This window comes from Pelodiscus sinensis, chromosome 4, assembly GCF_049634645.1.
Source record: "Pelodiscus sinensis isolate JC-2024 chromosome 4, ASM4963464v1, whole genome shotgun sequence".
Classification (NCBI taxonomy): domain Eukaryota; kingdom Metazoa; phylum Chordata; order Testudines; family Trionychidae; genus Pelodiscus; species Pelodiscus sinensis.
This window is the reverse complement of record NC_134714.1, coordinates 73,411,991-73,436,799: the sequence shown is the minus strand read 5'-3', so window position 1 is coordinate 73,436,799 and position 24,809 is coordinate 73,411,991. Positions and strand designations below refer to the sequence as shown.

Sequence of the window (24,809 nt, the reverse complement as noted above, 5' to 3'; positions counted from 1 at the left end):
CGTCGCAGAATCAGGCCAGCTCGCCCACAACACCCCTCGCTGCAAATCTATGCCTCAGCGCTAGATTGATGCAGCCTGAGTCCGGCGCGTTTACTTTCACCAGAGTCTTTTTCGGTCTCGCGCCGACTCACTCCCTTTACCCCACCCCCTTGCGCGCGCTCTTTACGTTGGCTCCACCTCACACTGGCTCCCTCCTCCTCCCTCAAGCGGGCTTCGCCTCGCGCGCCTTCCCGCCTCCTCCCCCCCTCACGCTCGCGCCCGCGCCGCTCTCGCGCTTCCATTCCCCCCATTCCCCCTCCCTGCTCCCTCTCGCTTCCCTGTCAGTGCGGTGGCTGCGCTGGGAAACATGGCGTCGGAGGGGATGATTTTAACTAACCACGACCACCAAATCCGCGTCGGGGTCCTCACAGGTAAGGGGCCGCGGCCAGGCGCTGGGGTGATGGAAGGGGGAACCAGTCGCGGGTCTGTGCTCGCTGTTAGGCCGCCCAGCGGGGCTTCCTAACGGCTGCCGCCTTTCGTGACGGCGCCGCCGCGCGGGGCGCCACTGCCGCTCGCTAGTGTTTCTGGGCCCAGGCCTGGATTTGGGGGTTCCGGGCACGGGGGCAGCCCCGTGTCTGGCGGCCGTGCGCGTGAGGCTGAGGGAATCGTTGGGACGCCGCTGCCGCATGCGGACGGGCTCCTCCGCGCTGCGCCGGGGACCGGCCCGTAAATAACCTGAGCCGAGGGGTGGGGGAGGGGGAAAACCGGAGATAGCCGGGTCCGGGATTGCTGCAGGTGCAGATGTGCCTGGGAGAAGTGTGTCTGCGGCCAAGCTTAGCTACGGAGCGGCGGCCTGCAATTCTCAGCCGGGCGAGAGGCGAGCTCATCTGAGCTTTTACCCCCAGGGGATGCCGCTGAGCTCGGCACAGGAGACACCTTTGCAGTGACTCCCTCCCCTATCCCCTCTGCCCTTTACTTCCAGGAAAGGGGCGGGGGGGGGGGAGGGAAGATATAGTGCCGCTGCTCACAGCGCACGGACGATCCTTTAATCAAGTCCTTGCACATGACATGCTATTGCTGTGAAGAATGATTTCTAGATCCATAGTGTGTGTTGCAGTTGGCTTTTGAGGTTGTATGGTAATTGTGATGTAGTTTCGTGAAGATTCAGAGTCCTGTGTGAGAGCCACAAGCCTAAAGCCCGTGGAGTCTGCTTCTTTAGGGAGAATAAATTTGGATTTGTGGGTGCAAAGATACTAGAGATATTCATTTCAAGTTCGGTTCAGATAGCTTTTAGCAGGAGTTCTAGAAGCGATAAATGTTAGCTGTTTTATGAGCACATTGTGGAGTTCTTGGGTATTCAGGATGAAGAGTGATGCATTAGCAGAAGGGGAAGCAAAGAGCTAACTAGAGAGTTACTTTTTGAGCTGGGAGGTGTTAAGTAAGAAAAGCCCTACCTGTTCCTTTTTTTTTTTTTTTTTTTTTTTTAATGGATTGCATTTGCATTCTTGTCAGTTCCAGATACTGGCAGAGCCTATGACTGTCATATTGGAAGTTCACCTGGATAGGGAAGTGAGTCTGAATGTAACACTAGAGGGAACTCCCCTCCCCTCCCCTTTGCTCTATCTGATGATGTGCTGTTCTTTCCTTCTGGTGCTGAAATTGCCAGACCACTGACTTTCACCAGCAATAGCCACCTGTAAGAATGAAAAGGTTAGAATAGAGGTGGCAGTTTCAAGCCTCAACTGCACGATTGTGGTGGAATATAAACCTCTGAGTCTAGAATACACCACTATAATAGTAATAGAAAGGTAAATCTGTAATTCTGGTTTCACATTTTAAACAATCACATCATTCATAATAACAGAAGTGGTGTGACAGTTTCAAAGTCAAATACAACTTAATTCTATAAAATGTAATTTATAGGGGAAAGAGTATGACAATTATGGAATATTAATTGCAAGTTTATACATTTTTGTGTACATTTTGGATTTTTCCACGTGTTTGGTGATTTCTGGTAGCTTGCATATTTCTTTTAGGAGCTAAAAGTTTAAAAGCTTTTAGTTCTTGTACATGGTAAAGAAATATAATATAAACCATGAGTGATGCAGCAGCCTCTTAAAAAGTTGTTTCAGTAGCTTGAAATAACCATCGAGTTATCACTAAGATCTGTTCTCTGTTACATATTTGTGTTTATAAATTCTGTCTGATTATGACATTCTTGTATTTTTTTTACCATAAATTGTAATTTAATTGAGAATGAGGAGGATACCATGTCTATCTTTAAAAAGCAAATACATCCATCCTTGTTCCCTAAATCCATGATTTTGAATTAAAATATTCAAGCTTGCACTAAAGTGTTCTTTCCAGTGATAGGAGATAATTTATGTACTTAATTTTTAATAGCCCTTTGTAGTTTAGTCAGTGGACTTTTTACGGAATTCCAGTGAGAATTTACACAAATACATTATTTAAAAATATTATTGGCTCAGCTTCATTTTCTTCTCTGTAGTGTTTCTCTTTACCCATTGAAAGCTAATATTTGCACTTTGAGGGTTTTTGTCTTCTGGATATTTTTGTTATCTTCTCTCCAGCGGTGAATTTAGCAAATATAGTAGGTGGTCTATAGAAATGTTTCATAATAATGAACTAATGTAGTTGGCTAATTTCTGAAAGATTAACATTAAACATTAAGTACAATTTTTCTGGCTTAGTCTTTCAGATAATTATCTGATTTCTGAATGTAACTTAGCATGGGCTTTTTAGTTTTCTAATTAAGATTATATATTTGTTTAATTATTAATGAAATAGTGAAAGCACATGTGTATGTTTTATTAGTGCAGGCATACAGACGTATACTCTGGCTAAACTTTGAATTATACTTTCTGAAATGCAACATTCAGTATAATATGGAATAAATCATTGTTGCTCATTTGTTGTAGTCTTCAAATGCTTTTTACAGTACATTTAAAATCTAAGTTATTTATATTGAGTTGTCAGGAAAAAAGGTTGCATTTATTTCAGTGATTGATTTTTTTTTTAAGGTAGTAGTTACTAATTAATGTATTTTACACATGTTCTACTTATTTTGCTTCTTGATATTGAATGTGGTTAATTAAGTTTTATTAATGTCCAGTGAATATTTTCTGCTTTGTAACTTCAATTAGTTATGTTAATAGGCTTGAGGAAAAACCTCTCAGCATGATCATGGTTTCAAGAGTGTACGTTGCTAATTTTAACACTTTCTACTTTAAAAATAAATGTGAATGCTCATCTCTCTGTTCATAGTTGGACTCTGCAATCATTTATTACAATAGAAATTTAGAATGTAAAAGGATTCTGCTCTCTAGCTGAAAATAAATTTCACATTGACTTTCAAAATACACAGAAAATGTCTAGATCTTAATTTCATTCATTGCAATTAATGCAAGATATATTAGGAGTCAAATATTGTTGTTTAGGAGTCAGTAAGAAGTAGGTGTATACAGAAACCACTGGTTCAATTCAGGAAGAGTCTCTTGGAAATTTAAAAGTATATTGTGCAATGAACAACATTTGAAAGTTGACTTCCACATTTTCATTCACATTTATTGCTATGCCTTATTCACAAAATTGCAGCCTAGACCCTACTTACAGAACTATGGACGTGTCTAAACACTATTGATTAAAATATAGAATAAACGAGGGCAGTGTTTCCTATATAGATAGGAAACCTCATTAGCTAATGGATAATTGCTTTCTAGTTTTTTGCATAGCATGCATTTGAAGACATTTCTCAGTGTTAAAAGTGTGCAACCTTGAAAATATCAAATACTGTGCCATTGTTTAATGCAGTGCTGAAGTTAAAGAAAGTGATCACACAGATTGATTTCAAAATTTCAATTTCCTACTTGATCTGTATATAGTAAGTACACATTGAACAATAAGTCTGTACATTTTCTGTTGTCTCATGGGAATATTACAGCAATTTAAAGAACCTAATGATTCTGACTTTGTCCAACTAGGAGAATCCCTTTCAGGGAGAATAGGCTAGTATAATTCTATTAAGCATGAGCTTTGGTTTCACTAATGTTCACCATGCCAGGTGCTTCCCGTGGAAAAATAAGATGTAGGAGAGATGGCATGAAACTGCTGTTTTAGGTAAAGACTGTATTTAAGTATTTTTAATAGAGTAACTTATCTGAAACTCTGTACTCCTTTCCCCACTGTGCTTCTTCCCCCCCCGCTCCCCCACCCTTCCACCCCACTCCCAAAAAAATCAGCATAGACCAAAGTTAACTCTACTGCAGCTCTGCAGTTTTCCCTCCTACCTGTCCCCCTACAGTGCTGCTTCTGTGGGAGGCAGCAGGGGTAGGGGAATAGGTGGCTCTGTGGGAACTGGCATGCACAGAGAATTGGCCATGGGCATAGGCTATTGCCTTTTCCCCTTGCTGCCTTTGATACAGAGGCAGCAAGAGGTCTTTGTGGTCATTTTGGATTAAGGATGTTAAATTGCAATTATCTGGTTAGTCGTGTAGTCAATACAATTTGTATTTACTATACAACTAGTCGATTAGAGCTGCTCTGCAGAGCTGTAGCAGGGGTAGTTCCAGGAGCTTGCTTGAGCTGGGAGGCACCCATGCAATGGCTCTGCATTTTAAATGTAGTAAGAACCGCTGGGCTCTTACTACATTTAAAATGCAGGGGTGCAGCATCCCGGACCAGCGTGAGCTGGGACTGCTTGACCCTGGTTTGTGCTGAGTCCAGCAGCCCCTCTTCGTGGCAGCCAGGTCTGTCTTGCCATGGGCAGAGGATGCTTCGCAGCAGCCTCTCTTATCCCCCTACCCGGTGTGGTTTAAAGTAAAAGGTTCAGAAATGTGGCTAGCCCCAGGGAGGCACAGAAACAGGCAAACTATTACCAAATATCTTTTAAACTTTTATTAAAGGGCTTCTATGTATAAATTATGATTTTATCAAGTTCTTACATACGTAGGCACCAAATAATTATTAGAATGACCAATAAGCAAAATGCAATACAGTAAAGAAAATTCCCTGAGGTTTTTCTAAATCCCAATAGTTGTTAACAAGGGAGCAGGGATTATTAAGTTACATTTACATCAGTCTTACTTATAAGACTAATCATTTACCTAAAACTTTTAACACTACTACTTAACAATACCTCTAAACAATTTCAGATAACAATACTTACATTTAACAGACACACAAACTACAACAACAACATGTTTGGTATACATTACGCTCTACAGGAACTCGTTTGGTTCGGTGAGCGGGAAGTGGCCCTCGGGTGATCAGTCCTCAGACCTGGCTCATATTCTGCCATCCAATGTTTATTCAGGATTCCTCAATTTGATACAGGAGGGGAAGCTGTTTTATAGAGAAAGCTTTTGCGCCTTTTTGTGATAGGCTAGCAGACCCTGTCTGTTAAGTGACAGGAGTAAGGGGGTGAGATGGTTTCCTGTTTTTCCTTTTCTGCCTTATCGGGCATGGCACAGTCAGCACAACCAGCATGAACTTTTCAGGTCTGGTTTTGGTTTCTGTTCGTCGCTGATCTTTAAGTTACATACTGTAAGATTTTTCATCAAGGGGAAATTGACCTTTTGCTTGGATGGCAATACGCGCGAGAGGCCTGGCCAGCAAAGAGCCTGCTTCCACACCCGGCTGCTACTGATAGAGACAGGAGGGGGTTGGGTGGCATCTCAGCGATTATACTGGCTTTTAAGCTGGCTCCCCCTGCACTGGCTCCTGTTCTTTCTCTCTCCCCCCCCCTCCCGCTGTCTATCATAGATGCATCAAGGGGGGAGGGAGTGCGTAGTTGATATGCCACTCGATTACCTGATAAGCTTATGCTTATTGGGTAGTCAATTACTAACATCCCTAGTTTGGATTAACTAATAAACCTAGGTTTATTGGTTGATCATTTAAATGGCTATACAGTAACATCCCTTGCACTGACTTAGGAAGAAGTATGAATGTATATTAAGTATCAACTTAAATTGCTGTGTTTTAAGTTAAGGATGTTAAATTTAGATCAACTAATTGAATAGTCAATGTAATTTGCATTGACTATTTGATTGGTAAGGGCATCTCTGCCTTTGAAATGTAGGAAGAGTCCTGCCATCTCTTGCTACATTTCAAAGGCAGAAGCACCGCCAGTTCCCCGCTGTTCTCCTGACCCTTCTCACCATGGAGATGGTGCCTGGGGGGGGAATCTGCTTTTAAACTAGCTCCCCCCCTCCCCAGCACTCGCTCCTGCTTCCCCCCCCTCCCCTCGCTGCCTCTCTCTGATAGAGGCAGCATTTGCTTATCGGATAGTCGACTAGTTGCTTAAATTCCTATTTTACATAACTGTATGAAATGGAAGGGGAGAAAAACACTTAATTAACTTGCTTGTACCACTAAATAATTCACTAGCAAGAGGGTTATATCAAGCAGACATTAACTTATTACATGTTTCTAACTCAAATTTACCATTTTGGAGATTATTGTTCAACAAAACAGCCCTAAATTGGCTATATAAGCAAGCTTATTTTATGTGTTTCTTCATACACTATGACTATGTGGCTTCTTAAATGTTTGTGATACTCCTAACACATCCTTGTTGAGGTCTGAGTGTTACATTCCTATAAATATTTGGAAATGATAGTGGGCAATCTTACACAGTGGAGCCTCAATGTTGATAACTCTTCAAATTGAGGTTTCTTTAACTGTAGGCAGAGAATCCTAGAACTTTCCCCATTTCTTAACCATTCCCTCTGCCTTTAAATATCTTGCAGTAGATTACTATTTTCTTGTCCTTATAGGGCTTTCCCACTTGTCAGCTATAACAGTAAAGTCATTCTGATTAAATGACTGTGCCCAGAAGTCTTAGGGGATGGTGGATCTTTGGCATGATCCTTTGTTGGTAGAAAAATGGGGGAAGTGACCTTCATTGTCTGTATGTGCCTTCTCTAATAGTCTATCCATGTGGCAACAGATGATTGCAGCTGTGTGACTGCTGTTTCTACATAGTATTGCTTCTTAACTTAGTAGAAGCAGTGGTATACAACTTGAACTGGATCACCTTAATTCTGGTACTGTTGGAAATTGGAGGAAGGCTCTACTTGCAGTGCTGTGCACCTTTTGGTAATGATCACTACCATCTCCTGATGCAGAACTGATACAAGTGGTCCTCAGAATGACATTGAAACAGGCTGGGGAGTGGACAGATGCCAGGTGGAACAAGTGTTCTCCTCAAATAGGCTGCATAGGAATTAACTGAGGCAAGGCCCAAAGACACGAGGTCTCTCTGCTTAGCCTCTTGAAAGGGCATCAAATCACCTGGGTAAATGGCTGTAGCTGAGGCTATGGAAAAATGTCCCTTTCTATCTATGCTACTTTGTGTTCCCTTTCTCCCCTCAAAGAATTTGTGTTATCACCTACAGCCCAACTAAAACCCCTCCGGTGCAATCTACAGCCTATCCTGGGAAATGATCCCTCACTCTCACAGACCTTGGGAGACAGGCCAGTCCTCCACTACAGGCAGAAACCAACCTGAAGCAATACTCACCAGGAGCCATACACCTCAACACAGAAACACTTACTCAGGAACCTGTCCCTGTAACAAACCCTATTGCCAACTCTTTCCACGTCTATACTAGGGATGTTCAATATAGGTTAATTAACTAATTGATTAGTCGATAAGCGGGGGAGCTGCAACAGGATTAGCTCTCAGCCCTGGGAGCTAACCCCAGTGCGGCTCTGCCTTTTAAATATATTAAGAGCCTACAGGCTCTTAATACATTTAAAGGACTGGTGTGCAGCAGGGGGGACCCGGTGCAAGCTAGGCCAGCTGATTCCCAGCTTGCGCCAGGTTCCTCCTGCTGTACTTTAGCCTTTTAAATGTATTAAAAGCCAGTGGGCTTTTAATACATTTAAAAGGCTTGTGTGCAGTGGGGGGACCTGGTGCAAGCCGGGAATCAGCTGGCCCAGCTCATGCTGGGTACCTTCCCTCACCCCCCCCCTACACTGTGCTTCTGGCTTTTAAATGTATTAAGAACCTGCCAGCTCTTCATACATTTAAAAAGCAGAGGCACAGTATCTGGGACTGGGCACGAGCTGGAACTCAGCTGATTCCCTATTCGCTCCTGGTCCCTGCTACTCCCCTGCCCCCTTGCGGAGTTGGTGCTGTGGGGAACTGGCTTTTAAGCCTGCTCCCCCTAGCACCGGCTTCTGCTGTCCTCCCCTCCTCTCTGGGTACGTCTAAACTACACCCCTTTTTCAATAAAGAGATGTAAATTAAAGGTATAAAAAGTGCAAATGAAGCAGGGATATAAATATCCTGTGCTTCATTTGCATAATGGCGGCCACCGTGCTTTTTTTTGAAATGGGGCTTTTTGGAAAAAACTCGGCAGTTTAGATGGGGGCATTTTCATTTTTTGAGGAGTACAGGGTCTTTTGAAATGGGGCATTTCTGTCGAAAATGCCCCATCTAAACTGCTGGTTTTTTTTCGAAAAGCCCCATTTTGGAAAAAAGCGGTGACTGCCATTATGCAAATGAAGCTCAGGATATTTAAATCCCCGCTTCATTTGCACTTTTGATATACCTAATTTACATCCCTTTATCAAAAAAGGGGTGTAGTTTAGATGTACCCTCTGTGGCCTCTGATAGAAGGGGAGAAGTGACTAGTCGAGGGACTAGTTGACTGTCCGATAAGTTTTTGCTTATTGTATAGTTGACTGGTCACTTACATCTCTAATCTATACAAACGATATCATCACGAAACCTAATCACGTCAGCCATGCCATCAGGGTCTCCTCCACCTGCACATCTACTAATGTCATGTGCCAGCAATGCCCCTGTACCATGTTGTAAACAGTTCATGCTCCTGTGAGCACCCTTTTGTGGCCGAGAGTACGTCCACAGTTTTTGGCCCCGCTATCCTTTGGGATTGGAGATGTCCCCAAAGGGTGTCAGGTCTGTTGCCTGGGACCAGGCATCGTTTTACCCCCTTGCTGTAGCTGCTGTGGATTTGGGGGAACCTGGGCCGGCATACTTCTCTGGGTCCCAGCTCAGTAACTCTGTAAGTAGCAGTTGTCTGCTAAGTGTCTCTAGTGCAGTGGTCCCCAGCCTTTTGGAGCTGCCGCGTGCCCGGGGGCTGGCCTCGCCCCTGTGCCGCGCGCCTGGGGCGTGGCGCTGGCCCCGATCACTCAGCGGGAGCACAGAAATGGCCCAGTGGGCGCCATGGCGCCCGTGGGCACCATGGTGGGGACCACTGCTCTAGTGTCTGTTGCTACCTTGCTCCCTGGTCTGCTTCCCCAAGACGCTGCTCCATCCAGCTCTTGCTCTCTCTCTCTCTGGGTTTGAGGCTCCGTTCTCCACCCGCCCTGTCCTGGATTCTGCAAAGTTTGGTAGCCAGTTGTGGCTTGTGTTCAGTCTCTGGACATGGGTCTGAACTAGGTCTAAAATTCATCTCGTACTCAGAGCTGTCTGAGATGCTGCTGTCCTCTCAGTCAGAACCTAGACCAGTTTGGGTAGAGCATTAGTGAGGAAATGCCATGCCCAGCAGCTTCTACTCTTCTACCTGGGGCAGGGTGTGACAAGACCTCCAGCAGAGGGCGTTGGGCTTAGTCCAACCTGTCATACATGTATATTGGCCAAACCAGATTGTCTCTATGCCAAAGGATGAATGGACACAAATCAGACAATAAGACTGGTAACATACAAAAAAAAATCAGTAGAATAGTTTAACTTCCCTGGACTAATGATGTAATTGCTTAACCTTACCAGGGGATGCTTACCAGTAACTGGTGGCCAGGCTGTGTCCACTGTGCTGCTTCACAGGCTGGGGACTGCTCCGGCCTGGCCTGAGCAGCACCATGGGATCCTGGTTGAGCAGTTAATCACTTAAATGTTATATTTAGCCAGATAAATGATTAAACAGGATATTACAACTCTATCCTGGACAGATTTAAAAGTAGCTATTCTTTTACAAAAAAACTTTGAAACCAGAATACAAAGAAAAACAGCAGAGCTGCAGTTCATTTGCAAATGTGATGCAATCAAATTAGGACTGAATAAAGTCTGGTTATCTCACTACAAAGGCAATTTTCCCTCTGTTGGTAGTCACACCTGCCCATCAACTGCTCAGCATGAGCCACATCCACCCTGATTGAACTGTTATTGTTGGTTCTACACTTGATAACTCCTTCTTGTATATCCCTACCTTTGTGATTTCCATTCCATTCATCTGACAAAGTGGTTTTTACCCATGAAAGCTTATGCCCAAATAAATCTCTTGATCTTTAAGATGCCACAGGAGTCCTCATTGTTTTTGCAGAATTTCTGCAGTGAGAGCAGAGAGCTTGACCAAACTTCTCCAAAACCAGGCAGTTGCTTACAGACTATACTATCAATTTCTTCACTTTTCCCCATCTCTCCTGCAATCTTTCCTCCCACTCCTGCACCCAAGTTATGGGCCAATTGTTATGTACCCTGTCTCACCAGTGATGTGGGCCTTTTAGTAACTGTGACTGGAGTGTCTCAGGACTTGTCAGGATGTTTGCTTTTGCCTTTCTGAAGGGCTACTTCACTTTCTCACTTAGAGTATCAGCGAGGATGAAACAACTAGAGAATTTAAAAAGCAGGTAATTGTGTAACCACTGAAAATCTCATAACCGTTAATGGTTATACACAGAGGTAGCAGTGCGGGGTGGCAGCTGGCTCCCCGGGAACCTTTGCACATCTAAAACTGTCTTTTAAGCCAGCTCCTGGTGCATACCAGCTCTTGCCTGCTGGTCCCGCTCCCAGGGAACTGACTGCCACCTTGCACTGCTGCCTCTGTATTTAACCATTAATAATAGCATAAGGCTTATACTGCAGAGTCTGCATTGCAGCCAGCTTCCTGGAAGCGGGGCTGGCAGCTGGGAGAAGATTTTTGGGGTCAGTGAAGTTCCACAGAGGAAACCAAGCATAACTATGTGGCAACCCAATCCAGTGTCAGTTCTTGGAAAGAGCAAGCTGTGGGGGTTCTAAAAGCTTTGGCGTGTACAGTTGATAAATGTCTTATAGTTGTTAGAAGATTTATCTGCCATTGCTTGGCTCCATTACTTAATTATGTGTTCTCCCCCCCCCCCCCGCCCATTTAAATAATTGTTCTGGGATGGAGCTGGGAATGAAGGGTTCAGTATGCAAACTGCTCCGGAGAGAGAGGACAATCCTAGTGCTCTCACCACAGCATCTTGGAGTCAGGGGAGAAGTACCTCTCTATGACTTCTACAACAGGTAGAACCAGGGAAGTGGTGCATGACCCCCATCTGGGGAACAGACACACCCACAGATACACAAACAGACAAACTCTCTGAAATACATAGTAGATAACTGTCCCTTACTTCTGCTTCTGCCTCCTGCTGGCCCAATGGTGTTATAGCTATCCCGGTCCCTATCTGTGGCCCATTGCCCCTGTGTGGTCATTATACAGTATAACTATCTCTGCTACTAGACCCTTTTCCATTTTATGAAAGAGTCAAATTTCAGGCACAACCAACCCCTTATCTTGCTTTAAGTTATAAGAGGATGCTTCATACCAAATTGGGTGGTCCTAGCTCTTACTGTTTAGGAGTTCTTGAACACAAATGGATTCATGGACAGACAGACAAAGTTTCTAAAATATATATAGTTGATTCTGGGTTAGAACTGAGAATTAACTATACATCTGATATTTGAGATTTAAAAAAAAAAATGTTTGGCATTGTCCAAGCCATTGGGATCCCTGAGTATTAAGATGGCTATGGATCACTCCTCCTGCTTGGAGCAAGCAGCTCAGGGACTCCATGCTTTTTCTAGTGCCTTAGTATTCTGGGTAAGGCAGGACAAGTATTAACTTGAAATTTTTTTTATGGAAGCCAGAGGTCAGGAAGAGGACTGAAAGCCCAACTTAACAGTGTCTGATTAAAGAGGACTTTCTGTCATCAATAGGTCTGAAGAAATGCCAGCTGTGTTCCTGTTCAGGCCAATTTGTGCATGGCTAGCATTACCTATACATGACTTTATCCTTTGGCCTGGGAGTAGATTCAAGGTGTTTCCTGAACTGCTAACTGTTCTTTTGCCATTCCTTAGGAAGCAAGGTTTCATATATACCTATTTCAGATCTATTCATCAATATGACAAAAGCAAAGTACTACATTTATGAAGGAAATGCAAAATTGGGAATAACTGGGTAGGCAACAGTACTGCAGAAAAGTGTGAGTCTCTTACTGGCTCACAAATTTAGAGTCAACAGAGTAAAGCTGTTTCAAAAATGTAAATGTTAGTCTGGGATGTATTAATAGGAGTGTTTCCTAAGACATAGATGTGAATTGTTTTTTGAGCATACACTTTAAGAAATAGGTGATCAAATTGGGAGGAGTGTAAAAGAACAAAAATAAAAAGTTTAGAAAATGTGATCTGTAAGGAAAGAATTTGCATGTTTTAGTCTAAAGAAGAAAAGACTGAAGGGGAACATAAGTCCTCAAATATATAAAAGGTTGTTATAAAGATGATGGTAAACAGTTGTTCATCATGTCCTAACCTTGTTGGACAAGAGTAAATGGCTTAGTTTGCAGCAAGGGAGATTTAAATTAAGTATTGAGAAACTTTCTATGTATAAGAATAGTTAAACACTGAGACAGGTTATCTAGAGAAGTTGTGGACTCTGTCATTGGAGGTTTTAAAGAGAGTATTAAACAAATACCCGTCAAGAATGGTTTAGATACATTTACTCCTGCCTAATCATTCACGCTATGTCTACACTACTGTTTTTTTGGGTTTTTTTGTTTTGTTTTTTTTTGCAGCAGAAGATATGCAAATTGCACTCATTTGCATATCTTCTGCTGGTCCTTTTTGCAGAAGAGGTTTTGCTGCTAAAAAGCCCCATGTAGACGGGCCATCTGTTGGGGGGAGGGGGAACCCTTTTTTCCAAGATCCCGTAAACATCATTTTTTGAGGAATAAAGGATCTTGTGCAAAAAGTTTTTCATTTGACAAATGGCCCTGTCTACACAGGGATTTTTAGCAGCAAAACCTCTTCCGCAAAAAGGATCGGCAGAAGAGATGCAAATAAGATGCAAATAAGAGCAAAAAAAAGATAGTGTAGACTAATCCTCAGAGATGGACTTAAATAGTCTTTTCCAGCCTTACCTTTCTGTAATATTTTGAGTCATTGACCTAGGAAGGTGTAAGCATGTGACTCACTGAACAGTGTGCTCCCTGGTGGCATAGTCTTGCATAGTTGCCTTTTTTCCTGACACACAAAATGTTGACAGCTGATCCTGATGGGCCAGGTCATGTGTAGTCTTTACAAATAAATCAATATTCCAACAAATAACAATGTCGCCCTTACATTGGGCTTTCTGTTCAACTTGACTCAGTGTTTATGCCTTGCTGGAGGGGAGCGGGGGTTACTCCCTTTTTTTTCCCCAGTGGGCCAGTAGGGGCACCCAGGTCCCCTCTCCACTGGATTCTGGTTCAAGACCTTTTATTAAGTTGTCAAGGACAGACCCTAACCACCTCCCTAGACCATATCCTACCTTGTTCTATTTTGGGCATTATTGTCCTGGCACAGGGGTGGGCAAAAGAGACTCCCCTAGCTGGATCTGGCCCCCCAAGCAGGTTGATCTAGCCCACGGAGGCCCTGCTGCTCTCTCGCCCCCAGGCCAATTAAGGCCTGGGGGCAGCGGAAGCACACGAAGTTTCCTCCACCCTGCCAGGAGCATGTAGCACTTTAAAGTGCTACGTGCTCCTGGCAGGGTGGAGGAAACTTAGTGCAATTCCCCGGTCCCCAGAACCTAATTGGCCTGGGGGTGGGGAAGCATGGAAAGCCTCTTCCTGCTCTGCCAGGGGCATGGGTGCTTAGTGAGAAGGGTGGGGGCAAAGGGGCTCCACCACCCTCAGACCAATCATGGTCTGTGGGCAGGGAAGCTTGGAATCATCCTGGCCCTGCCCCTTGTGGGGCATCCTGGGCTCACTTCAAAAATGTTTGAAGTGGCCCCTGGCCAAAAATTATTGCTCACCCCTGTCCTAGCAGGTTCACAGTAAAGCAACTTTTCTGTTTCTAAACCTCTTCCACAGGCTTGCTACAGAGCTTTTTAGTACTTTCTGCAATCCAAATAGTTTTGCTGCTGGAGAGTTCTCTACTTTCCTGGCAGGATAGTCTCTGAATTCGTTGGAGTCTTGCTATGCCCTGTAGACCCATCCACCAGCACAGAGATTGAAGAGCCTACTTATTTCTTGCTGCTTTCCTTACCAACTATCTCAGGCTTCCTGTGGCAGGGACACTATACTTCTGCCAGAACTCCAGCTCAGCTTCTGAACTCCAACAAGGCATCTTTCTCTTAGAGAATTTGATCAATCCTCAACTGTGCCCTTTTCAGTCCTTTTAACTCCTTCTTCCAGGCTTGACACCTGCTGCAGGTATAAGGCTCTCGATAACTAGGGATGTTAGATATCGAGTAATTGGATAGTTATGTAACTGCAACAAAACTTTGTGGTTACATGATTATTTGATAGTTCCCGAGGCCTGGGGCCGGCAGCCAGTGCATTCCTGGCCCTACTCCCAGGGAACCCCCTAACACCCTGCGCTGCTTCACTGTGAGGTGCCAGGCGGGAGCTGGTCTGCAAGGGGAGCTAGTTTAAAAACCAGCTCTCCTTGCAGACTGGATGCATGCTGCCCTGCTGATTCTGAGACCCCACCCCGCTGGTCCTGGGCTGCATGCAGCATTCCAACTTTGAAATGTACAAGAGCCCCCACTGGAGCCAGTGGGGAATTCTCTGCTGGCCATAGGCTCCACCCCCTGTTCCAATGTTTGAAATGTACAAGAGCTCCAGCTGGGCCTCTTGTACATTTTGAAGAGGAAGCACTGCTGCGACCTTGCCCTGACCCCCAGAGCTGGAGCTGGGGGGAACTGGCTTTTAAGCTGGCTCCCCCCATCATCCTCTCCCCCCACCCGTTTCCTGTTTTGTGATAGACACAGCAAGGGGGGAAGCAACTAGTCGACTAATGTATCGACTATCTGATAAGCTTTTGCAAAAGCAAAACCTTATCAGATAGGGATGGAAGCGATTAGTCGACTAACTGGGGACGAATCATAGAATCCTAGAACTGGAAAGGACCTTGAGGTCATCAAGTCCAATACTCTCCCCTCACAACAGGACCAAGCACTGTCCGGATTATCCCTGACAGGTGTCTGTCTAACCTGCTCTTAAATATCTCCAGTGATGGAGATTCCACAACCCCCTTAGGCAATTTATTCCAGTGTTTAAGCTCCCTGACAATTAGGATGTTTTCCCTAATGTCCAACATAAACTTCAGTTGCTGCAATTTAAGCCCATTACTACTTGTCCTGTCCTCAGAGACCAAGGAGAATAATTTTTCTCCCTCCTCCTTGTAACACCATTTTAGATACTTGAAAACAGCTATCATTGTCCCCTCTGCCTTCTCTTTTCTAAACTAAACAAGAATGTTGGCTTGGAAGAGGCTGGACCGGGCTGGGGTAGAAGCATAGAAAGGGGCATGGCGTGCTGATTCTAGGAATGGACTCTAAATTAGGGTAGAATGTTAGATTGAAGGAGGGAGGAGTGGGTGCTGGCAGGGGGTCTCTAGGCTGGGGAAGAGTGTTGGGAACCGGGAAGAAGAAGGGGATGCTGGCTCTGGGGAGAGGATCAAGGCTGAGGCAGGGGTGCAGGAATGTATGCGAGGTATAAACTCCGCCCAGGAGGCACTTAGCACAAGCAGCTCCAAGCCAGCAGCACAGCAGGATTCAGACTGCCTGTCTGCCATGGTCCTGTCTCATTCCCAGAAGTATCCTGCTGCGTGTTCATCTGTGTGCTCCCCTCAACGGGAGACAGTATGTCTCCACATGCTGTTCTTTGGAATGCAGGAATGCAGATCCTGGTTGCTTGAATGAAAAAACATCATGAGAAGTGTTCCTTCTCAGGAGGAAATTATATTTGGTCATCCTCAAGGACCATGCCTGAACACGCAGAATCTTCAGGTTTGTAAAAAAAAATTTTGTTTCAAATTTCTTTAAGGACTTCCTGTCTTCCTTCTGGTCTATTCTTGAATTATCACTTTTTTTTTTTTTTTTTTTTTTTTTGCTCAAACATAAGTTGTTACTCTGACTTATTTTGTTTAGGAGAATCCATCCTCGACATACAGGATTCTGAAGACTATGCACCTTCAATATCACCCTCATTTTCTATACTTTCAGAGTTATCTGCCAATGATAGGATGTCACTCGCATCATGCATGTCACATAGCCACAGTATATCACCTGAAGTAAAAAGGAAAAAAAATCTCCATAATCTGGCAACAATCATAGATAAATTTGTGATATGAACTGGCAGATTACAAAATGAGGTAATTGATAGAGTATTGCCCAGTTTGTTTGTCACAAACTCTCCTTTCTGTATTAATTGAAAACTCATGCTTCATTAATATAGTTCAGTAATTAAGACCAGGATACAGTCCACCCAACAGAGCTGATATCTAGCAATTTGCCTGCGATAAAGTGCATGAAAGAAGTTGAGCAGTGTGCAAAAGTCTGGAGGGTAAAATTGTTGATCTGAGTCTTGATGGGTGGAGCAGTGTCCACAACGATCCTGTTGTATGTACAGGCAGTCCCCGGGTTACATGGATCCGACTTACATCAGATCCCTACTTACAAACGGGGTGAGGCAACCCCGCACTAGCTGCTTCCCCCCAGCAGACCCGGGAGACGCAGAGCGGCTTTTCTCAGCAGACACCTCAGCTTGAGAATAAAGGACTGAGGGAAGTGAGGTGTGGGAGAATAAAACTGAGCTCTGGAGAAATGTTTGGCTAGAGTTTCCCCTACAATATGTACCAGTTCCGACTTACATACAAATTCAACTTAAGAACAAACCTACAGTCCCTATCTTGTACGTAACCCGGGGACTGCCTGTACTTCTGTGACAACAGAAGAAGGGAACGTCTTCCTTACAGAAACACTGTTATATTAGGAAATGCACACACAGAATAGCAGTACAAGCTATAACAAACGTGGGTGGGAATCAAATGTCTTATATGCAGATTGTTCAGACAAGGCTGCAAATGTATCTAAGATGAGGAGAAAGTAAAGAGAGTCCCAAGCTGCTGATTCATGGTTGCAGTGCTTATTTCATGCACCTCCTAGTCAAAGACTTCAGTGGCCTAGAAATGAAGGCTGATGTTGTTGAAATTGCAAAATACTTCCATAACAACCACTTTGCACCAGCTGTCCTGAAAAAAGTGGGAGGAACCTAGCTAACATTCCCACAAGATGTGTGATGGAACTCGGTAGTGGTCTCTTTTGAGCACTGTATCAAGAAATGGCCTAATCTGATGACAGTTTCTAAACAAAATGGTGAAAAAATAGATGGCAGTGTCACAGCTTAAGTTCTGAACATATGCTGAGTATCCTGAAGCCTATTTTTGTAGACTTGAACAAAATGCAGGGAAATAGGTGTTTTATTGCTGATGGTGTTAAAATTTGGAAGAAATGGAATGAGATCTTAAAGAGAAATATGCAATGACAGAGTTAAATTACAAGCATTTAAAAAAAAATGGGACAAGCGCTATCTCCAGCTCATTTTCTTGCAAATATTCTCAACATTTGGTACCAGTGTCAAACCTTAACTGCTGAAGAAGAGGAGTTAGCTATGACATGGGTGTCTAACAATTATCCTTGCATAATGCCAACTATAATAAACTTCATAGCTAAGGGTAAACCATTCCAGAAATATGTTTGGTGATGACGTTTTAAAGAAAGTCACACCAGTGAACTGGTGAAAGTCACTTAATCATGTGGATTCAGAGACTGTTCTACAGTTAACTTTTTTTTTTAAATGACATTTACCCATTTTAGATAAAAACAAGTTTAACAAAAACACCTGATTTTAAAAAACTTGAATGTTTAATTAAATTCAAAAATTCATATGCTTGTTTTGTTAAATTATGTTTTTTGAAGAAAATTTTTTTAAAGTATACATAATATTGTTGTTTTAGTTAACTAAAACCATTTAAATGCTGGATGTTCTCTTCCTAATACAGCATTGCCCCCCCCCCCCCCACCAAAAAAATTTCAAATATTAATGTTTAACCTATTGAATTGAAGATAGTCCAGTCACTTCATAAATATCATCTTCAAGTATGTCTGGTAAATTAAATAACCAAACAATTGTTCATTTTCTGATATAACTGTAAAACTAATCTGAAAAGTTTTTAAAATAAATCACTGTTTTAAAATGTATATTGTGTACCTTCTGAAAATGAAACCAACATCTACCTCTGAGTTATGAAGAATACACATTAAGGTTATAACAACCAATAAAAATGCACTTTTATAAGGAAAACCATGATTAAATCAAATCTTTCTGGCTAGCTATTTAAATAATGATTTAAATCAAATCCAGCCTGTTCGGAAGTATCTCAAATTAGCGGCATCCTGTGGGATTTGGCTATTCCTGACATGCTGTGATTAGCAGGTCAGAGCTCTGGTTTCAGTGAATTGCTAGCAGGAGAATCACACTGTAAGTAAGTTATCTGCAGACTTCTAGAAAAAGTAATTCATGGTATATTTTCCTATTTTGTGTGTGTGTGTGTGTGTGTGTGTGTGTGTGTGTGTGTGTGTGTGTGTGTGTGTGTGTGTTTTCTGATGTACATGCAAGACATGAGAAGTCATTCTTCTGCTCAAATCTGCACTGATTAGGCCTCAGTTGGGAGTATTGTGTCCAGTTCTGGGCACCACATTTCAAGAAAGATGCGGAGACATTGGAGAAGGTCCAGAGAAGAGCAACAAGAATGATTAAAGGTCTAGAGAAGAAGACTAAAAGAATTGGGCTTGGCTAGTTTGGAAAGAAGAAGACTTAGAGGAGATGATACCACAGAGACTTTCATAAGCAATTGAAATATAGGCCGTATTAAGATGTTAAAGTGTCTCTGCACAAGCCAGATTCGACCCAGTATTCCATATCTGATCACTGGTGTCATTAACAGCCACAAATCAGGCACACACGACTTTAGGGCCAAACCATATATTGCTGAAGTAAAATGCACAAACATACAAACAAACAACTTTAAACAACAAGTCCACCCTATCCCTGAAGAAAAAGAAGATAGAAAGATCCCTATACAACAAAAGATAAGTATACTTTACAAAGAAGTTTTCAGCGATTGATGCCCACAACCTACAACCTTTCAGCTAATGGTAAGCCTTGAGGGAGGACTGGTGGGGAGATCCCTTGTAGCGATTCACTCCTACTGGAGATGAGGCCCAAGAAATCTTGGTCCCCACATAGTATGGCTTCTCTCAAACCCGAACCTGTCTGATCCTTCGATTGCTCCGGTTGATTCGATAGGTAAGTAGATGAGTATGGTATAATGAGTCCCAGTTCACTGGCCAATGCCAATGATCCAAAGACGTGAAGAATTCCCTCACGCAGGATAGCAATCCAGGGCAAGGTCTAGGCCTCAGTTAATTAACAATGAACCACGAAGATGACAAGGCAAAAAGGAACGTCAAAGGGGAAAGCAGGGACGACTAGACAGATGAACAGATGGACAGTGACGAACCCGAGCTACCTCAGACCAGGGTTTATAAGCACTCTGAGGCGGGAAAAGATGTTAGGAGCTGGGTGCATAGAATGGTGTCGTGTGCAATGCCTGGAAGGGAGGAGTGCATTATCTTGGGCAGTGTGCAGCCCATTGGTGCCGGGGTGCACAGATTCAGGAGAGGGGTGCAATGAGATATAGTGATGTGTGCACAATTGGTAATTTGGCAGGAAAACACATCTGAGGTGAAATTTCCTTATTTAAAATGGAAGCCAGCTAGACTCCATTTTGTCTGCCCACAGGGTCTCTCCTTTAAACTATTCCTTATGGGGCAACAGGGACATGATAGTGGTTATCTGGTATCTAAAAGGGTGTCACAAGGAGGAGGGAGAAAAATTGTTCTCCTTAGCCTCTGAGGATAGGATGAGAAGCAATGGGCTTAAACTGCAGCAAGGAAGGTTGAGGTTGGACATTAAGAAAAACTTCCTAATTGTCAAGATAGTTAAACACTCGAATAAGTTGCCTAGGGAGGTTGTGGAATCTCCATCTCTGGAGATATTTAAGAGCGTGTTGGTTAGACATCTATCAGGGATGGTCTAGACCAGTGGTCCCCAACGTTTTGGGGCTGCTGGGCACCTGGGGGCGGGGCCACGCATGTGCCTGGGGCTCTGGGGCGCAAGAATGGCTTGGGCTGGCCCTGGTCACTCAACAGGCGCACATAAATGCCCTGGTGGGCGCCATGGCGCCCACGGGCACCGCGCTGGAGACCACTTGTCTAGATCAGCAGTTCCCAACCTTTTTCAGATGGGAACCCATTTTGACCATTCAAGAAGACTTAGTGATCCAAAGCAATTCAAAAATGGGGAGGCCGGGGGCAGAGCCACCTGGGGAGACACTTGGAGACCCTTTTGAAATGTAATGGCGACCCATATTTGGGTCCCAACCCATAGGTTGGGAAACCCTGGTCTAGACAGTACTGGGTCCTGCCATTAGGGCAGGGGACTAGACTCGGTGACCTCTCAAGGTCCTTTCCAGTTCTAGTGTTCTATGATTCTGTGAAAGGTTTCATATCTTCTCAATTTCTTATTGTGCAATTCCAGTTATTTTATAATTGGCTCAAGCCAGATGTCCAGGGCTTGACAAACAGCGGCAAAAGCTGCTCGCCAGCTGCGCACGCGCAAGAGCCGCATTGCGCATGCACGTGCCGCTGGTAAACGGGGTGTGCGGCTGAAATCTACTCGCCACGGGCAAGTAGATTCTATAGTTTATCGAGCCCTGCAGATGTCCATTGAAACTATAACATGAATGTCATGAGCCTGTAATGAGACGGGGCCTAAAAATCTTCATTTGCTTTTCTAACTTTTTTGTGTCTTTATAAAAGACTGATGCCCTAGTTTCCCAATGATATTTAGTAGGAACTCTAAAAGAAAATGTCATACCTGTTTGCATGCATTATTACTGTATTTTGCAGTGAGTGGTCGCGATTAAGCTAACCGCCCCCTTCCCTTGGGTTTGCTAGGACTGTGCAGAACTCTGGTCTGCCCCCTTGCTTACCTGGGAAGTCATCGATAAATTTAGACCAAGTACCAATTTGTGTTTTAATTAATGAGCATAACTTTATTGATGTTGCCACTTAATGAATAAAAAAGTTAAAAGATAACAGCTAAGAATTAAAAGAAAATGAATAAAAAAAGAAAAATACAAAAAGCAAATTGTTTCTGCTAGCGTGATTACAAGGATACTTAGTGATGTCAGCTAACCTGTTAATTAGTTTTTTAATTTCTTCTAGATAATTTTTTTTAAAAGAAATGCAACTATGAGGATCTTATAGCTTATCCAGATAATTTTGTTTTTCTTGATTTGATTTTTTGACACTCTGCGTCATATTTTTTGACTCTTTTTTGTTAGATTTTTCAGGGTCTTTTGTTAATTTTTTTTGGACTCACCCGATCAGGTGTAGCAGCATCTCTCTACTGGCCAGGTAGAGGATGATGAATGCTGTTACGATGCCTGCCTTGGTATGGATCCCTTCTTGTCGTCAGAGAGCAGCACGTGAGTTCAGTTTCCAGAATGAACTGTAGATGATGAGGTACCCGCAGTCGTTAGTGCAGGGTATTTATGGCCTGATCTCTCATTGTCTATTCAGTTCTGTGGTTAATTTGAGATGCAAATAATTTTTTTTCTCTTAAAGGCTAGCGAATTAGCTGAGGATCTTGTAAGTAGATGCAAAGAATTTTTTTTACTTACACCAGATTTGGTGTGTTACTTAATAGCTAGCGAATGAAATGAAGCTCTTGTAATTAGATGCAAGGAATTTTTTCTACTTACACCAAATTTGGTATGTTGTTGAAGAGCTAGAGACTCAGATGAGGATTTTTACTCTTACAAATGTTACTGATTATCCTAAATAATCATGTTTCCTAACACATTTCCTAATACACTCCATCTTAATAGCAAAAAGACAATTCATGTAGTCTGTGGTTAGGCCTCTTAAACATAGCTGTCTGTGCTTTTGCTATAGAATTAATTTTAAAGAGCTGCTAAGCATACATGACATATTTTATATTGAATACAATGACAATTTGATCAAAACACAGCATGCATATTACACAAGGGGCTCTACAGAAAGACACAAAGTTAGAAAAGCAAAGGAAGATTTATAGGCTCACTTAAAGGCTGGTGGTGGTTCTGGAATTTTTAAATATCCATGGTTGCTGTTGGACACGTGTGTGTGTGTGAGTGTGCTGGCACTTACTGAATGAGGTTTGTATAATGTGCTGAAGGTAATACATATATCAGAAGGTTAAGAAGACTACACTTTTCAGGTGTTATTACTTAATTTTATTTTTCTTGTCTGAGCAGATGACAAGACTTCTCCGTGTTCTTGAATGGCATTACTTGGATAGAATATATTATGACCTTTTGCTTTCTAGGCATAAACTTAATACTATTAAAAAGAATATTAATTCCCTCCCCAATATGGCTGCTTTATAGCATTAGTGTGTTTGACCATGTTGTCAGTATTGAGTCTTCTAAATATTTCTTCAATTTCTCCTTTTGTGTCTTCATGCAGCCTCCACTTAATGGACCTACAAATTATCTGCTCTCCGGATGAGAATATCAGGGATAAGAGTTTTAGTGTAAAACAAAATGAGAAATTGAAAGAAATATTTGAAGGAGATGTGGGTATAAAAGAAGGCTGCAGCTGTCTTATTTAAGTTCAAGTCTTTGCTTTTCATTTCTTCTTAATGGTATAATCACAATTTGATCTCTGCCATTTTGTGGGAGTTAGAGAGACTATTCCTAAATGATGGTGAAGTAGCTGTTCAAAAGATTGGAACAGTGACTTAAATAATTAACATGGTATAAAAATGCCTCAGCAGAATTATTTTAACTCATCAATGTTCTGATGTTTCTGGGTCAGTAGGTAGTTTAATCGCACACTTGTTTTTAAGAATGAAGAAACTGACTTTCCGGTGGTGGTTTTTTTTTTTTTTTCAGGTGAACGGTAACATATTCAGTCTTACTACTTTAATTTTTCTTGTTTACTTTTTAATTCAGAAGAATTATCGTTTTTTCATTATTTACCTTGCTTGCTCCTTACCACTTCCTTCAGCCTTGTCATGTTGAGTCAGATCGTTTAATACTGTACTGATGTTTGCTTCTCAAACATCAGTTATGTTTTTGTAATATTATTAATAGGCATTTACTGAGTAGTGGACTTTTATTATTGTGAAGTCAGATACGATGAAGTAGCCTCCTTTATCTAGAGCAGTGTTTCTCAACCTTTTTTTATAAAGTAATTCCCCCCTTAGAAAACAAACAGACAAACAAAAGCCCCAGTACCTACAGTTTTCAGACACACATTTGTTTAAAAAACTTAATTGTAGCTGGGTGGGCAATGACATTTTTGGGTGTAAAAAGTACAAAAATAATAAAGTGCTATAAATTGAGCCATCCTAGGTCATCGATCAGTTCTGAACATTAGATCTAACGTATCTTTTTTTTCTTGGTTTGCAAAAGAAATAACTTTGATGTTCTTACAGCATCCTTTTAAACTTTTTAGATAAGTTCAAGTATAACTTACTGGTCAAAAATGGAGTATTTTCTGTGAAAACTTTCATAAAAATGTTTGATTTTTTTTTTCACTTTGCCCAAAGCCTAATGGTTCTGCTAGTTTGTTTTAGCCTTTCAAATATGCTGTCTTTGTGCACTTTGAAATATTTTCACAGAGAATCAAATATTTGAGATAGAAAGTGCAAAAGGTTAGTTGGAATTATTTTATCCATCGGGTCTGAGTGGTGAAAATTTTACATAGGTCTGTATCTGTTGTCTTGTTTTCCACTGAATCAAATTCAGGCTATTTGTCCATACCTTTAAGGCATGTTAGGACATCCCTCTGTGGAAGGAAAGTCATTGCTTACAGATGGGAACTAAAAAATCACAGACGTCTTACAGGAAGTATGCGGCAGATCTGGAAACAGTAGTCAGATTTCTGGAGTACTACTTAAGTGCCTTTAAGAGAGAGACAGCATTTTTCTTTTCTTGTCCAAAACCCCATTCTAGTGGCTCTGGGTAGGGAGAGGTCAAGTAGGATTATGAGGTAGCAAAGAAAATGTATGTAGGAGAGGAGATGAACAGTAGACGAGAGAAAACCTGATGAGAGATGGCATGTGGGTCACTAAATAGCAAATTAGCAATGAGGATTTTTTTCAGTTTGAATGAAACAATATTAAGGAACATTGGGAGACTGGCATCTGTTAACCATTTATAAAAGTAGTCAATCATTTAAAATTTCGAAACACCATTTTTTGAGTTGCTAATGTATCCGAGACATTTCCAAAAGTTATCTGAAACAAATGGTATATAGGGAACTCGGTCTCCTGTCTCACTTATTTTGAATAACATTACTTTGTGAATATTAAGACTGCTTGGCAAAGCAGGACCAGACTGTAGCCAGGGATTTTACTGTAATGCTAATTGATAACTCTCTAGAAATATCAAAATCTGTAATAAGCAATTGGATTATCATTAAAACTGTATAACTGCAACTCATGCTGCCAATTCTAAATTAAATTTAGAAAGGGCATGTAGTGATATAGCTTGAATTTTCCAGAGGGATGGCACCAAAATTCTTCACTAGTGAGTTGCTTTTGTGCGCCTTATCGGAGCATTCTAGAGTACAGGCAGTCCCCGAGTTACGCGGATCTGACTTATGTTGGATCCGCAGTTATGAACGGGGTTTGCTCCGCGTCTCTCTGGTCTGCTGGAGACC

The 24,809-nt window shown here is 42.4% G+C and overlaps 1 protein-coding gene across 17 annotated transcripts in view; it reads left to right on the top strand.

Annotated features, from left to right (window-relative positions):
- Positions 1-225: 225 nt before the first annotated feature.
- Positions 226-24,809, top strand: part of GPHN (gephyrin) — a 535,888-nt gene continuing 511,304 nt past the window's right edge. For 6 of the 17 annotated variants that reach the window (XM_075927416.1, XM_075927427.1, XM_075927410.1 and 3 more), the window contains exon 1: positions 227-410. In XM_075927416.1, the coding sequence (XP_075783531.1) occupies positions 347-410 (64 nt within the window). In that variant the 5' untranslated portion in view covers positions 227-346. Of the gene's footprint in view, positions 411-24,809 lie in introns of all 17 variants that reach the window. The other 11 variants (XM_075927415.1, XM_075927413.1, XM_075927409.1 and 8 more) reach the window with 5 other exon arrangements.